Source organism: Anas acuta, chromosome 1 (assembly GCF_963932015.1).
Source record: "Anas acuta chromosome 1, bAnaAcu1.1, whole genome shotgun sequence".
Classification (NCBI taxonomy): domain Eukaryota; kingdom Metazoa; phylum Chordata; class Aves; order Anseriformes; family Anatidae; genus Anas; species Anas acuta.
In genome coordinates this window covers 167700965-167717725 of record NC_088979.1, presented here as the reverse complement: position 1 = coordinate 167717725, position 16761 = coordinate 167700965, and the positions used below count along the sequence as shown (strand labels likewise).

Here is a 16761-nt window from a genome sequence, read left to right as displayed (position 1 = left end):
CATCAAGCCCATCCACGAACCTAAACACTTTCAATAATAAAATGAACATGTAAATCTATCTAGCATCTTGTTAACATACATCTTCATGCCACAAGTACTGACAAAAACTAGGACAAAGATGATTAGGAAGAAAGAGACCACAGAGACAAAGTGGCATGTAAGGAGGGGATCAGCAAAGAAGCAGGCAAGAACAGGTAAAGTAACTATCAGAATACGTTCTAGAGTGCAGTTTGTAGAGTGCAAATCTAGAGGTTTTTTTTTTTTTTTTTTTTTTTTTAAAAAAAAAAAAGGGAACTTCGGACTTGAGCCAAATGACTTTAGTGTGCTTCACATGGGGCCCTTGGAGTGGGAAACATCCCATTCATTCCTGTTTCTAAAAATGAACACTGAAAATCTCAATGCTTATATTATCTACACACGCCATGCCTGCATGGTGAGCCTGCGATTCACGGGACCAGGGAAATTTGTGGGGTGAGAGACAAGGAAGGGGGAAGGGAACAGGAGACGTTATCAAGGACCGGAGACAGGAGGAAAGCCATCTGCAGCAGTCACTCAAACAGAACAAACAGAGGGTAATACTCCTGTACACAAACATCTCTCTTGCTATGTATACACAGAAAAAGTTATCTCAATATTCACTTTAAAGGCATCACGTTCCCATCAATTTTCCTCTATACAGTTTCTCTTTGTCTTGAAAATTTACAGTCGCCTTTATCACCTTCCTGGGTTTTCCCTTTTTTGAAACATGGGTACTCACATTGGGTTTGTGCGAGCCTTTATTAGTGAGTAGCAGTGAGAAGCTTACCTCGGAGCACACTGGGCTAGGTACAGCCTCGTTCTCCAGCAGCGCAGTGCCAGGACCCCAGAATCTAACCAGGTAAGAGCAATTCCAGTGAAGCACAAACATTTCATAGATACACTTTTCAGTTTTGTTTCCTCCAACAGTAAAATTTCTTTTCTAGTACTTAAAAGCATCCACAATCCAATTTGTTCCTGATGTAAGTGCAATAAAGCTTGCAGTGCATTGTACTACTGATGGGAGCAACCCAGGCTCCTTCCATGTCGTATCGCAAGAAACACCTGAAAAGAAATTCCTATTTTTCCCCATTTGTCAGCTAAATACACAGCCTGCCAGCAGCTAGGCTAGACAAACACAGTAGCTGATCTTTTATTAAGATCTTTTTACTGGAGTGCAATGACTCTGAAGGCCACACTCCCCTGCGGAAGAGCCTCCCCTAAATACCTACAGGTGTTGATCACGCCGTAACAGCAGGTAGCAGATTAACATCAATTCCTGGCATACCTTGGGCACAACTTCCACTGACGTCTGTGCAGAACGGTGTCTGGGATGGGTGCCCGGGTTCTCTGCTGGCTACATCACCAGGCAGGCACTCACCTCCCACCCCGCTACCTGGTCCTCATATCCAGTGTGCCCTTGGGCTGTGTCACTGCCGCTCATCACCCGGAGTCCCGAGCACCCGAAGCTCCCTTCTGCTGCCCGAGAAGGGAAACCCACAAAGGTTTTCACAAGGAAACACACACACGCTCACAGCAACCCAACCAAAACCAGCCTGCATGCTTCAGCCTCTGTTTGTAGAGCATGGATAGCAGAATGCTAATAAATGAGCTTTTTTTTGGTGGTCTAGTGAAAGCTGGTGATGTGTTTAAGATCAATGGCTGGAACACTTCGATTTAAAAAGCAACAAACAGAGCCACTGAACAGTAAGCAGCAGAATAGGATGGTTAAACCACGTAGTTCCCACCTGAAAAAAGAGAAAAACCTACCAACTTCTCAATAGCCCTGTTGTAAGTAGCTATTTCCAAAAATTTGTAGTGGAACCATAATAAAATGTGGTCGGTATGGTTTGTTTTGCTTCTCGTTGCTCCAATGACAGAACCCAACAAATAAAGGTTAGCCTACTAAGCCAGCTCTTCACTGTGCGGAGACAGAGGTGCTTTATACTTCAGGCATATACAACTTTCTTTGCTCAGTGAGGAGGAACAAGCTTCAGGAAGATGTTTACAACTGTTCCAGTGGGACTGGAATTCTAAAAATGCAGACTGGCCTCCAGAAAAGACAGATCTAAAACAAGCTGCAGTCGCCATGCTATCACTTCATCTGAATCCAGAGCATATCTGAAAAGAGTTTTGAAAATGGGCATCTACTACAAAAGCCACTCAGCTGTTTCTACATTGCTTGTCTTTTGCTCTCTTAATGAGGTCATCAGTTCCACCTTTTAGAATCCTCAGGTCTGCTTTCCCACTCCTCCCCTCTACTCACCCTCTTCTTTTCAAAAAAAAAAAAAGTGTGTTCAATGAAGCACCACAGACACCACCCACATTTAAGTATCTTCTTTTTAATAATGTGCGTTGTAAGCTCTGCTTGCTGTAGTCAGCCTGTTTTTGATGAGGCTGGTATTAGGCAGGCCAGGTGAATTATGACTACACCGGGTCCCATCCTCCAGGCTGACACAGCTCTGCAGCCACCCCTATCATCATACAGCACACATACTGCGCTGAGGTCAAACATTGCACAGATTACAGAAGGCAGCTCCTGCCAAAGACCTTTTACTAGCTTATTTAACAAGGCATCAGAGACAAAGAACCGGGATATTACCCTGAGCCATCCCACGTTTCCATTGTTTGGCCTGAAGTAACCCTGTGAGGGAAGCAGAGTTCCTCCTGGCAGACACAAGCCTCTCGTAGCTGTATAGACGGGTCTCTGGGAAGGGAGGAACCAGTATTTTCTAGAACTTAATTGCATAATAAGTGGATTCTTCACACAGCCTTTATGAGAACTGTCAGCTGCTATTGACTAGCCTGTGAATAGCCAGCTCTGTCAATACCAGGTTTCAGGAGCTTTTTTTCCTTCCAACTTGTAAAGAAAAAGCCACCATTAGTCATACGTGGAAGCAGCCCAGAACGCAGCGCCTGATGTTCAGCCTGCATGAGCCAGATATCCTTGCCAGGTACTGAGGATTTATTACCTTTGATACCATTGCTGAAGTTTTTTCCACTGTGTTTAGACACCACGTCATAAGTAACTGAAGCAACTAGTGTTCCTTTTGCAGGAATATCAGGAAATCAGACTGCCCGCCTGCTTTTAAAGACCTACCAAATTAGTAGCTAACTGTTAACAAAAAGATAACACTCAGTTTAGTCAGCCAATGGGTTACATCTTCTTTAAGGATTCCTCTCTACCTGTATTTCATTATTTATCTCATGGAATTTCCCTATAATAGCTTGGGAGATAACTTCCAAAGCACTTGAAGAATGAACAGGTCATTGCTAGTCTAGAAATCTTCCCAGAAATCCAACAGAGAAGCTGTGAATTTCCATGTGGTGATATAAATCACAAAACAGATTGGGCTACCTTGGTTTCCAGTGAAGCTCTTGGTACTGGCTTTGTTTTGTACCTCGCTGTTGATGTACATCAAATAAACCTGCTTTCTAAATCTCACCTCACATTTATCCACAGCAAATTGTACTTGACTGCTTAGCTTTGCATGAAAAATGAAAGCTCAGTGGGAGGGATGCGAGTACTAGCTTTCTTTAACCTTGACCTTAGCAAGGCTTTCAGCACTATCCCTCAAAGTATCTTTGCACACAAGCGAGGAACATATGGATTAGATCAGTAGACTACAAGGATGTCAGAAACTGGCTGTTAGACTGAGCAATCAATCGGCGGTCAGTTGGGGGGTCAAGTGGCAGCAAGTTATCAGCACCGTTCCTCAGGAGTCAGTACTGAGGCTGCCATTCAGAGGGGCCTCGACAAGCTGAAGGAATTTCTCAACAGAAGACTCCTGAAGTTTGACAAGGGAAAACGCAAAGTCCTCCTCCTGGGACAGAAGTGCCTCACACTGCAATTATCAGCCCAGGAAACTAACCCAATGCTTGCACAGGCTGCAGACTGACGAGGCAGGTTGCAGATCTGCAAGCTAGGAGTTGAAGGGGTGTCTATGGGGACAGTAGGATGAACACAAGCCAGCAGCGTGCTCTTGCAGCGGAAAAGGAACCTCTATGCTGGGCTGCATCATCAAAAACATAAACCAGCAGCTAAAGGGAAATAATTATTCTCCCCCAGTCAGCACTAGTAAAGTTACAACTGGAGTACCATGCCCAGCTATGGGTTCCCCAGTGCAAGAGGAACAACACCACAGTGGTGGAAGTCCACCAGAAAGCTGCTGAGATGATTACAAGGCTGAAGCACACTAGACCTGAGGAGAGGCTGGAGAAAGTCGGTTTGTTTAACCAGGAGAACCACACAGCTACACCCTCCCACTACCTAAAGGATGATTCTAGAGAAGACGGACCCAGGCCCTTCTTAGAGGTGCACAGCAAAAAGACACAGCAAAGCAAGTTCTAATCAGATGCAAGAAAATACATTCTCACAGCAAAGGTAGATAAGCACTGGATCAGGTACCAGAGATCCTACAGGACCTCCATGCTTGCAGGCAGTCAGAACTCGAGAGGAGAATGCTCCGAGCATCATAATTTAGTTCTAAAGCTAGCCCTGCTTTGAACAGGGCCTCAAGTTAGACAGCCTCCAGACCTCAGTTATTCCATAATCTGCATGGAACATGTGAGACTTCCATCATGAAGAACATTTAAATAATCCTGATAAAGAACTACAAGCAACCACCTCCTGAAGTGGTGGTACAGAGATCCCTGTTACCCCTCCACATTGAGGCTTCAAGGGGGGACCCTATAGCCTTGCAGAGCTCCAGGTCTACACCAGCCAGAAATAAATAAAATCAAGCTTTCAGTTCACTTTCTTCATAATCCAAACCTAGATGACACTATATAATGCTAGGTTGTTAAAAAAAAATTAGAATGAAACCTAGACTAAAGAAAAAAATAAAATGAAAACAATGGTCATTCACAGTAACACCAAAGTCACGTCTGGTGTCCTTACAGACACCACGCCAGTTCATAAGATTTTGTATTTATCATATAATCTCCATATCAGATGTATCAAGGGTTGAAAAGAAGACTTACTATATGACTTTCTTGGCTTTATAATATTTAAATATTATTTTCTGTTTCTTCTCCATAATTTTGCTATCAGGGTTTAGCTAATTGGTTGGACAACTTAGTGGGATGCACTAGTAAATCCATACTAGTGTACGTACATGCATATGCACATTCAACAGCTTAACTAAGAAAAGAACTAGAACTTCAGCATGTTGGCCAAAACTGAAGTTTAATTTTTACCAAAATTACATAGTCACCATTGTTAAGAGCTTTTTTTTTTTTTTCCCAATATGAGCAAAGAAAATAAGACCCTAGCTCAGTTCCATCCTTTAACATATTTCACAGAACTCTACAGAATTTACACCAGAGAAATCAAAATCTAGCCCTGTGGTTAAAAAAAAGTTATCTAAGTCCCCTCAAGGTAGGAACATGGAGATGTTGATAATTAGTAGTTTGTACTTGAGGGAACCATACACAAAGGGAGTAGCCTTCTCTTGTGTGGGTGAATAACATATTTTAATAGGATTCTGCCTTTGATGAAAGCAAGAGGAACACGACTTAACTAACTTTGAGATTCCTTGTCTAGTTTGAGTCTTCCCATAATAATGAGACTTTCTTAGAAAGAAGTGTGGACCTGCAGAGAGGAGGTTACACATCCACAGCAACAAGACAGCTGTTTGACACCGCACTGAAACTGACCAGACCCTTTCCAAAGAAAAGTTATGTCTCAGACAAGTAGGAGTGCATATTTAAAGAAGACATTGAAGACACAATAACACAAGGAAGGATGTGTGAAGAGATAGAAGCTACTAGTGCTCTTCATGTTTATCTACCTAGAAGAGCACAGATTTAAAAAAACAAACAAACAAAAAAAAAACAAGAACTAACAAAAAAAGTAAAACAAGTTTCATCTGGTCTTATTGTAGTGCCTATGAAGTAGGATTAGAGGAACAAATGATGTTTCTAAAGAGTGATCTAGTTTTACACATCATATAAAAGCATTTTTTTGAATTCTACATAACTTTTTTTCCACTTAAAACTAAAAAAAAAAAGAAGATTAAAGTATAATAAATAAAGGCTAAGAATTACTAAACTTTCTAATCTCTTCAAGGGATAGAAAAAGCTTTTTTTTTTTTCTCTCCTCCATAAAATTACTGTAAGGAAGTTCCAATCATAGATAAGTCAAAACACCTATATAAGACTAGAAAGGCTTGAGCTGTTCTCTTATAGGGTTTGAGACTGAAACCCCAGTTTTTTTACTTAAAACTGGATTCCGGTATGGAATTTGAAATCCTTTTTCTATCTAGTCAGCCCAGCTTTAGCCAAACAGCTAAAGCGGGATGGGATGATCCTTTCTTTAACGCAGTTAGGGACAAGTTGGAGACCACAGGCTGCCACCACAGCCGCACCTCGAGCGGGTGCCCGGTAGCGGGGCAGCGACACCCCAAGCTCAGCAGCCTCCCTGCTTCTGAAATTGCCACTCCGCCGAGGTTTCGGTCTCGAAGAGCAGGAGTTAGGTGTCGGGAGAGCTCCCACCCGAGCCGTAGGTGCCATCGGGGTTTGCTACTCACGTCCAAGCAAGAGGAAGAGGAAACTGAGGAGAGGCTGAAGCAGAGGCACCCGGCACTTAGCAGCCCCGCCGCCACCCGAGGCCACGGCACCAAGCTGCGGGGACCCTCCGGGGGGCTTCACGACCCCAAAAGAGCCGGTGCCGCCCGCACCTACCTTCCACCGAGCGGCCGATGCTGTGCAGGTGGGTGAGGGCCGGGTGCGCGGCGTGCACCTCCCGCAGGTACGCCTCCAGCTCCTCGGCGTGGTGGTACCTGAAATCCAGCGCCGCCGCCAGGGCCATCAGGCAGAGGACAGCCGCCACCTCCTAGAAAGAAGCAGAGGAACCAGAGACCCCCATCCCCTCGCTCAGAGAAGCCCTGAGGGGGCAGCCCCCCGCCCGCAGCCCCCGACGGGCAGCAGGTGCCTTCCCCTCCCAGCCCCGCTCCTACCCCGGCGGCCGCCCGCATGGTGCCGCCGCTCTCCACGACTGGAGCCCCGGCTCCGGGCGGGGGCCGCCATCCCCCGCCGCCCGGCCTCGCCCTGCCCCTGACTGACGCCGGCTTCCTCCACTCAGCTCCCCCCGGCCCGCCCAGGGGCACGGAGGGAGGAGGTGAAGCGATGGGGACCCCTCCCCGCCATCTCCCTGCCCTCCCCTCCCCTCCGCCCGCCCCGACAGCGAGCACCTGAGCGCCGGGCGGCGCCTGGCAGCGAGGCCCTCACAGGGCTCCTCGGGGGGGGACTGCCACCTTCCTCCTCCTCCACCTCCACCTCCACCTCCTCCTCCTCCTCTTCTTCTTCCTCTTCTTCTTCCTCTTCTCTTTCACTGGAGGTCGAGGGGAGAGAACATGAGGTGGGGGAGCCCTGAGGAAACGAGCCCCGTGTGGTGCAGGGGGGCGAGGGCTGCCATGCCCATGGACAAATCCTCACAGGATTTGGTGTCCAAATCTAGCCATATCCCCGTTTAACAATCGTTTTTTATTTTAAAGATGAGTTTTTAATAGGATTCACTTGTTGAAAGGGCTGGATTATATCTACAGAATTAAACGCTTTTCTTGGTTTCGCGCTAACCACATTGCCTGGGGGATATCCTATTCTTGGGATTCACCACAAAGACTTTTTCATCACCTTTTGTTGTCTTCTTTTGGATTGAGAAAGGCTCAGAGGGAGAAAAAAAAAAAAAAAAAAAAAAAAAGTGAGGCTGGGCTCCAGCAGCAAAAGACAGGAGAGCATCAACATTTCTTTTAAAATATGATATTGGAATACAAATGTCTGTAATGACAGGATTTCCTCTGCTGCCTTCTGAAGTTTCTCATCGTGGCCAATGTTAAAAAAAAATTATACTGAAGCAAATGAATGTGTGAGGTAATCCAAAGTAACAAGTCCTGAATTAGAAGACTCTAATGAATAATAATAAAAAAAAGTTATCATTAAATGAAGATACTTTTTATTTTATTTTTAACCCAGAAGCTTTAGGAAAAAAAAAAAAAAAAGTATATTTTAACACAATCTGTAATATCCCAATGTACTTCTGTTGAATACTGCTCCTTCTAGCACTGCATTAAGGGGGAGGCGACAGCCCCATAGCCCTTCTCCCATGTTTCAGCTCCACCATGTTCTAACTCCCATAACTTGACAAGACCTTCTCACCTGTTGTCAAAGAAATTTCTTGCAAGACCTAAATATGGATGTCATTTACCTTCTTTACTTAAAGAAAACAGTTGGTCGCAGTTACTTGCATTTGCTACATGCAGTGGGAGCGAAGCTGCGGGGCTGCAGGGTGAATGTCTCCAGAGAAGCAGGAGGGAGAAGTCAAGTACATGAGCTTCACATTTCAGTTGGTGAGACTTGAATATATATATATATATTTATATTTATAGGCTCCTTGAAAGACAATCTGGTGACACCATTTGAGTAAGCAGGGAAGAAAATATGTTCAGCTGGTAATCCAGTATATACATGCTTGGAAACGGCCCCATCAGAATCACATGAAAGCAGCGAACTATGACTCTAAGAAGAGCAGGGTGTTGGCAGCATTGTGAAAGGAAAGGGGGCTGTAAAAAATTAATCTCAGTGAAATGAGGAAAAACACCTTTGATACTAGGTAGTCACAGCATTATCGCCTCTTGAAATTACACCACCCTTTACTGTAGCTAACAGAGTCATGGTTACATGAGATCATTGCAGTTTTTAGGAATCTCAAAACCACTTTGAAATGATAGATTGTTTTGAAGATTGCCTGCAAGTTAAAACAAGTCAGCTTTTTTTGGCATCATATGAGTTACATGTTACTGAATCAATTTTTTGTTTGTTTCTTTGATTGTTTTCAGCATGCATTGTACCTGAAAGTACAAAGCTGGAGGATACCTGTTGCTCTTGAGCCACTTTTCAGAAGGTCAGTTTAATCCAACCTGGGCAAATAATATTCTGGTATACGCCACTGTTGTTAAACGTCAGTACTAAAGACCAAATCCTGTACAAAACTGTGACAAACCTCCCATTGGCATCAGTGGTTCAAAATCAGGGACTGTCTGTGTTAGGACTGAGAGTGATTGCAGTACCACACTCAGCTCTCCAGTGCACAATGACCCCTCTAGCCAAGGGAGACAAACAAAGCTGTATTGCTGCAAACAGCATCAGCTGCTCCCCTCGCAGTGACATTCAGAATCGTCCATTCAAACCTATTCGACAAGTGACTATCAAAGCTAGCACCGGAGCACGGGTTTTGTAGGAAGAAAAGACACTTTTGATGTGAAATTCTCAGCTGTGGATCTCAGCAGAGTTCCGCAGGTAGGAGTAGGTCGAAGCAGCGCAGCGATGCGAGTAGCTGTGTTGCCACCTAGTGACAGGTTAAGAAAATCCTGTCACAAGCAACAGGTGTGAAAAATTCTTCACACGAGAGTTAGGTAGCAGTCTAAGACTGATAATACTTTATAGAGATACAGTTGAGATGGGTCTCAACGGTAAAAAGATTTTCTGGAAGGTTTTGTGACTTTGAAGAGCCAAACCACACAGCTGATCTTGGGTTTTGAAGTCTTACTCTGTGTTTCGTCATCAGTCTGCAGAATTTCTGCACTTCCCAAAGATAAGTAAGAAAAAATAGTGTCCCACGTTATAATATCCAAAATATTTTTGGTGAGAGGTCACTAAAAAGAGGTCACTAGCAAGGATTACATTTTTCAAGGATTGCCACTGCTTTTAACACTTCCTCATTTGAAATAATGTCGAAGACTTACAGACCGGAGCTTCAGGTTCTTTGCATCTCTGTAACACACCAAGGACCTGATGATCAGATTTGTGGTGTGGGAAAAAAACATGAGATAGTCTTCCTTAAGTGAGATGGACCAGATAAGTAAGTTCAGTACAAGTGACAACACAGAAACATGAACTTGATACAACTTCACAGTTATGAATTAGCGTAAGCCCAGATACCAATCACTGGAATAAACTGCAGTGAAGCCATCCTGGTGTGTAACACCCACAGTGCTGAATTAACAGGCTGCTTCTTAGCATGGTGAAAGTTGGATTCCCTGCATGAAAGAGCACAAAAGCACAATGAGTTGTTCAAGCAGTCACCAGCTTATTTGTTGTGTCTACCATTCAAGCAGTTCTCAGCTGAGACTTGCATATTTGGTTCATAAATCTCCTTCCCTCCACCCCAGCACAAGGATTACCCCCGGAGAAGAAAGGGATACCCTGCTGTGTCTGGTAATCTGCAATTAGAAAATGATCCCGAGGGGGACTATTAGCAGCTGGTATCGTTTAGAGCTGTCCAGACAAGCACTGAATTAGCTGGAGAATCTGGAACCACAACTAGCTGCTTGACAAGCCTCTCGCTCATCCTATCTTGCAAACAGCAAAATCTGCATAGAGCAGAGATTTGGAGCTGCTGTCTGATGATACATCGGCATGTGCTGTGGTGGAACAGGTCAGTTCTGCTCCACGGTGGGTGAAAGCATTTGTTTATTTAGATATGGAAAGCATGGGAATGTGACCCTGCTCAAGACAAATGTCTTGGGTGTTGTGTGCTGGGTATTGTAATACAATTGTAAAATGTTTTGTCTTTCTCCTCTTAAATTGGCTTATACTTACCCTTTCAGTAATACACACAAAATTAGATCTAATTTGAAAATAGATTATTTCTGGAACAACAGAATTTAATTTTGCAAATGGAGCATAATGGGTCCCTGGGTAAGTAGGAGCACAAGACACAACAGGGAGAGCCAGGAGGGTTTGGTGGGAAGTCCAGTGGGTTGGGGAATGACGGGTTTCAGGGAACTAAGTGGGAAAAAGGAAGGGAAGGAATGTCCATAGAGGTTTTGAGGAGGTGGGAAGATTGGAGGCTGGGGAGATGGGACGGAAGGTAGAAATGTTATCGATACTGTTGTTGGGAAAAAGCAATGGGCAGGATTCGGTGGGGCATATCATGGGAAAAGGGACTGAGAGTAGTCTTTCTGGTCATCAATATCCCAGTAATCTGACTACAGGATAACCAAATGTGAGGGATTTAAGATGTTGACATAGCACTCTGTCAGGCCTCCTAATTGGCATATGAAATGCATTTCAGTTAATACCATGGAAATTACAGATTCTTCATAGTTAATTTCTTGTTGGTATTAAGCAACATTTTTGAGAAATCTGAAATTTGTCCCGTCAGCTGGACCAATTTCATCTTTCAACATTTGCAAAAGTTGTCAATTTTTGGAATAGCTTTTTGCCATTTTTGCTAATTATCTTAGATCAAAACATCTTCCTAATTGCTGTTGTCATGAACAATGCAACACTGTTACTCACAATGATAGCTAGCCTGTATCTTTAAACAAAATTCCTCCAGGCCACTTAATCAACATATCTGTTTCAAGTAAACAATGGTACCATTTCCTGAACAAGAAATTGAGACGTTTTTGGAAAACTTAGTTGTGTAATAAAAATATCCTCTATTTCTCTGCACTGATTTATGCAAAATGGCTCTCTACACAGGCAAACAAATAAACAACGTGCACTGCAATCTCCTATCAGTGAAAAGTACACATTGCGGTGTTTTGAACTAAATTTTTATTCTGAGGGGAGAAACGAAAAGGTATCTTTCTAGATATAAAAAACTGCCAATCAGCAGTGTAACAATGACTGTTTAGTGATGCAGTAAACAAACATGCAACTTGCTCAACCTATTTGAAAGCAGCTGGCAAGTCTTTTCTTGGATTATTCTGTACTTTTTGTGTACTGGTTAGATTGTTGTTCATTAAACCATATGGTTCTGTGACGCTCTGGTTCTCAGAGGTAAGGGTGTTGTTTCATGTCCAGCTTAAACCAACCTAAAACTGAGCTGTCCCTGAGAGAGTCGTCACTGAGAGAGTCATCCCTGAACCCAGCCCTGCTGCCTCCCATTATCCAGTGCAGGCACTCAAGCAGCCATGTGGACAGCTGGATCAGGGAACTGGTTTGTCTGGAAGGTATCCCACCAAACACAAACACAATGTCCAAAAAAAATCTCTTCCTTTTCACCTGGCCATATAAGCATTGGCCTTGGCTGAGGGAGCAGAAGCGCTAGATGGCCAGAGAAGGATGAGAACGTGCTTCTTGGGAAAGACCCACCCTGGCTCAGCCAGCAGCGATCATGCATATGCAGTTTAGATATTTCAAATGAACTGCTGGCAAGATGTAGGTAGGTATGTGACACCACAGGTCAGCAGAGAGCTTCTTTTGGAACAGTGACCTGTGCTCAGAAGAGAGGGGCTCTTGTCTCTTGACTCTCGCCTCAGTTCCGGTAATGGCTCATTCCTTAGAGATAGGCTGGCCATGAAATCCTATAACTCTTCTTCCCCACTAACAATACAGGCATAATAATACTGATTTTAACTTTAGATTAGTGTTTGTCGAGCCAATTAAATAAAAAAATAATAATAAAGAAAGAGACTGCTATTACAAATATAGAAACCCTTGCTGGTCCTGCACTATTGCTTATACTGTATAGTGGTAACTGTTGAATAGTTTCTTCAGACAAAGTCTTCCAAGGCAACCTCTCATGACAGAAAGCTTACTAAGGTTTTCTTAATACTATTTGTAGCTGAAAAACTCAATAGTCTGCACAAATGAGCACTAGAAATAATAACTTTTCTTCACAAATATTTGCAAGTCCTTGGAGAAAAGCTGTTCCCAAGATGGGTATGGAGGCTGGCTAAAGAGCAGCCTTTAACAAGACACAATCTGCAAAAAAGAATCTTTCAGTCCTCTGGCTTTGAGGACAGTTTATTAGGGATCATGTATAACCTCATCAGAAAATCAAAGTGAAAATAAAAATTGTTGCTAACACCAGAGAACTTTATTTCTTTTTTTCCTAGTTCTTGTTTTATGAAATGACTAGACAACTTAGAAAGCTTTGATATGCTGCAAGAAAGGTCAGGCAAGTTTTAATTTTCCCTTTGTTCATTGAATTTTTATATGATTAAGCTTCTTCTAATATTACTTACAGAGACTTTTAAGCGATTTCTCGCTTCAGAATGCTTTGTAATTAAACTAAGTTATGTAAGAATAATCATTTTGCTATCCTTCCCTAAGGGTAATCATTCAGCAGGGTTTCCTGTAGAATCAAATCCGTGCTTAGGGAAGATGTGCAGGACGAGGGACAATCTTGCATTCTTGGTGTGTCCTTGGAATGTATGCTTCTAAAAACCATACATTATAGCAGCCTTAAGCATGGTTCTCAGGCATCAAACTGGTATCTGAGCAAGACCCAGAGTAGAGCAATTTTTTGTCCCAGCTTCAGAAGGAAACAAATCTTGTGGGTCAAGCATTTTCATTTTTATTTTATTAATACATGAATGTGTAATCATGATACAAAATTCTGCATTGGGAATGAGGTTTTCAAGTTCTTAAGAAAGAGCACCTTCATCTCATTTGTATTAGTAATACCTTTTGGCAGTCTCCCACACATGAAGCTTGAAAATACACATGACAAAAAGAAAGAAAGAAAGAAAGAAAGAAAGAAAGAAAGAAAGAAAGAAAGAAAGAAAGAAAGAAAGAAAGAAAGAAAGAAAGAAAGAAAGAAAGAAAGAAAGAAAGAAGAAAGAAAGAAAGAAAGAAAGAAAGAAAGAAAGAAAGAAAGAAAGAAAGAAAGAAAGAAAGAAAGAAAACACATCATTAATTCCTCAGAGAGCCTGTAGTAAGGAGATCACTAAATTAAGTTAACTTAAAAGATGCCCTCATACCAAGACATCTGTTTAAATTTCCACAACAGATAGCAAGGCTGAATGTTGCATAGATTGCAAAGCTGGATGTACTGCATACCAAAAGCACTTCTGTAGTCCATTGTTTTTTGTGTAGTTTTAATTATTTTTCATTCTGGGCAGTTTTAATGGATGATTATGAATCCTCAATCTGCCCTTTTCATTACATACTCAGTAACTTTTTTGAGGCTTTACCATGAGTGCTCCTATGCAAGTCTAGTTCCATGAAGAACTCTGATAAAAGATGGGACTATTCAAAGAATTATTTGTCCCTTACAATGATCTTGTTGTGGGCTAATACTCTACATTGCACTATATATTGTAAAAGTTGCTTCGAGATTGCCATGAATGTGGATAATCTGACTTGATCATTCAAATATTGCCATGTAGATGGTAGATGTTTTATAGGAGTGGAACAGTTCTTATGGGAACTGGAAGAAGTTCTTGTATTTAATTTATTTCGTTGCAATTAATGGGCCAAACTTAAAGGAGAGTCTAAGCTGGCAGAACTTGCACCTTCTTCTGATCCTATGGTGTAAGCTACATTAACATAAGCTTAGACTTCTGACTTACTTTCCTTAAATACATATTTCATGAGATTTCATGAGATCTAAATGTAGTCCTTCTAGTCTAAATGTACTCAGAAAACTGCTCTGAAACCTTCTACTGAAGTTTCAGTAGGGTGGTCCCTATACTAGATCATCTTAAAAGGCTAATTTCTTCGTCTTAAAACAAATTATCATTTCTTTTCCCTGCCTGTGAGAAAACAAGACAAAATATATTGAATTAATTATTCCTTGTGTAAGTTTATGTCTAGGACATTATTACTTGTAAAGCAACCTAAATTTATTTCTTCTTCTCTAGCCAGTGTTGTCCTAATTAATCTCTGCATTTCTGGTACTGTTTAGATCTAGAATTACAAAAATAAAAATAAAATAAAATAAAATATAATCTTTATCTCTGTATCTGTTGTCCAGCCATACCCAGCTGCAAACAGAGAATGTGAACTAGTAAATCACACAGCCATATATTCCAACAACTTTACATCCATGCAAAAGTTCCCTTGACTTCAATCGCTGTTAAGCCTATTATTAAGATTATATGTGTACTACTTTGTAGGACAGGAGATAGGCTTGGGAGCTTTCCTAGATGGAATTTTACTGTTCTAGAAATGTTTGTTAACTATTTACTCTGGAGTTTACACTGCTTTACATAAAATTAAAGTTGGTCAATGGACATTTAATGATTTGGGATCAGAATTTGGTCATCATTAATTCCTTCTGTCCTATTCTGAAACAAAATTGTAGTGAGTTGCTAGGCCAATAGTGATTTCATGAACTTCCCCTGTCCTTTAGAGCATTTTATCTGGTTAAAATATGATGATATTTTTGATCACTCTTGTTCAAGAGATGTACGTGTCTTTTGCTCCCTTCCTTCCTTCCTTCCCTTCTTTCATTCTTTCTTTCTTTCTCTGGTCAGAAATGACCACAAGAAATGTCCAAGGGAAAGTGTTATGAAAATGGATATATCTCCATTCCGTTTTTGTTGTTGTTTTTCTTAATGAGGTAGAATCTGTGGCTGAAATACTGTGACCAACTGGAATTTAACTAATTCTAATGGAAGAGTTCCAATTATATTCTCCACCCTGTTTTGCAAATCTCATAAATAATTCTTCTTTTAATACAGTTAGAAGTACTAGGAGTGGTTTTGAATTCAGTAGTTTAGTTCCTCCCTTTGAATTATCTTCTATCTAAGAGTTCATAAAGGTTTATGTGGTATCTCTTACTCCGTATGGGATTGAGGGTCTCTGAGGACAATGTGTACTGTGCTGATCTCAGTTTATGTAGTGATCCTCTTCCTGATATCTTGATGTATGCATAGAATTGAAAAAACATTAGTAGAGAGGGGAAAAAAAATAAATAAGGAATGACAGAATAAAGATTGCTGCTGTAACAGTTACTTTCATAATTTGTAGCTGTATTATGATATACATATATATTATATGAACTCAATTTTGTTTTCAGTACCCAGAACCCTTATTTTGGTCAGAGTAAACAATGTGTAGTGCCACTTAATGAGCAGCAATTTAATATTTAGTTTCATATTCATTTTCCAGAAGGCTGCCTGCTTTCATGCCAAGAGATCAGTCAATGCATCTTCAGGGTGTTCCCTTTAAAACGGCAGACTAGTGACGGAATCAAGCATTTCATTAATACAATACAATCTTTTTCATTTAGGAAAGAGTGACAGTCATGAAGTCGTGTCTTGCTGAACTCAGTAAGAGCCAAACAAGAAGCATTTTCTTCACTTACACTTCCAAGCAACATTAGCATTAATTCTGCTGTCCCTTCAACTAACGATTGTACATATTTGCAACTGACTTATTATAAAATAATAGCGTAATTCTCCCATTTTGTATTCAGGGTGAACTTTGAAAACAATTTCATTTGCATGACACTGGCATATTTCAGTAAGCCACTAATTTAAGCACAATAAAGCTATTCCAAACCCTGTTAGGGAGGACCAAATTGTTAATTATATCCATTGTGTTGTCGTTGTTTGGTCATGTTCATTAAAATACTTATTAATACTTATTATATTATTTATTAAAAAATACTTATGAATAATTCATAAGTATTAATATATATTTATAATCCTGTCTGAAGACTGATGTTATCCTTCTTTTACAGATAAGCACTGGAGCACAGAAAAAATAGGACCAAAAGTTTTCATCTCTCTTAGGAGCCAATTTGAAACACCAGCAACTGATTTTTGAGGGTTGTTAGCTTTATATTGCTTTCCTTCTGCTTAAAAGACAACTATCACTGACTTCAGCTGTGGCTTTAAATACCAGACACTCCTACAAATTTGACCACCCCTGGTCAAATTTGCTGCCTGGGTGCCTTAAACCTAGGGACACACCACGTGTGGTGAGTAGTTTTACAAAATCGCATGACATAGTAGAGACAGAGACATAATCCTGTTCAACTGGACAGTATTGGCAACCTTAAAC

At 41.4% G+C, this 16761-nt stretch overlaps 1 protein-coding gene and 1 long non-coding RNA gene across 4 annotated transcripts in view; one reads left to right on the top strand and one right to left on the bottom strand.

Annotated features, from left to right (window-relative positions):
* The window catches only part of CPM (carboxypeptidase M), a 32075-nt gene extending 24725 nt beyond the window's left edge, over positions 1-7350 (bottom strand). The window contains exons 1-2 of one of the 3 annotated variants that reach the window (XM_068669249.1): positions 7209-7350; positions 6700-6850 (exon numbers count right to left, since the gene is read on the bottom strand). In XM_068669249.1, the coding sequence (XP_068525350.1) occupies positions 6700-6826 (127 nt within the window). In that variant the 5' untranslated portion in view covers positions 6827-6850; positions 7209-7350. Of the gene's footprint in view, positions 1-6699; positions 6852-6974; positions 7130-7208 lie in introns of those variants that run through there. The other 2 variants (XM_068669248.1, XM_068669250.1) reach the window with 2 other exon arrangements.
* A 727-nt stretch (positions 7351-8077) lies between these two features.
* On the top strand, positions 8078-16283 carry LOC137849527 (uncharacterized). The gene is made up of 3 exons (XR_011091929.1): positions 8078-8363; positions 8853-8917; positions 10185-16283. It is a non-coding gene; the product is annotated as an uncharacterized lncRNA (long non-coding RNA).
* The last annotated feature ends 478 nt before the right edge of the window (positions 16284-16761 follow it).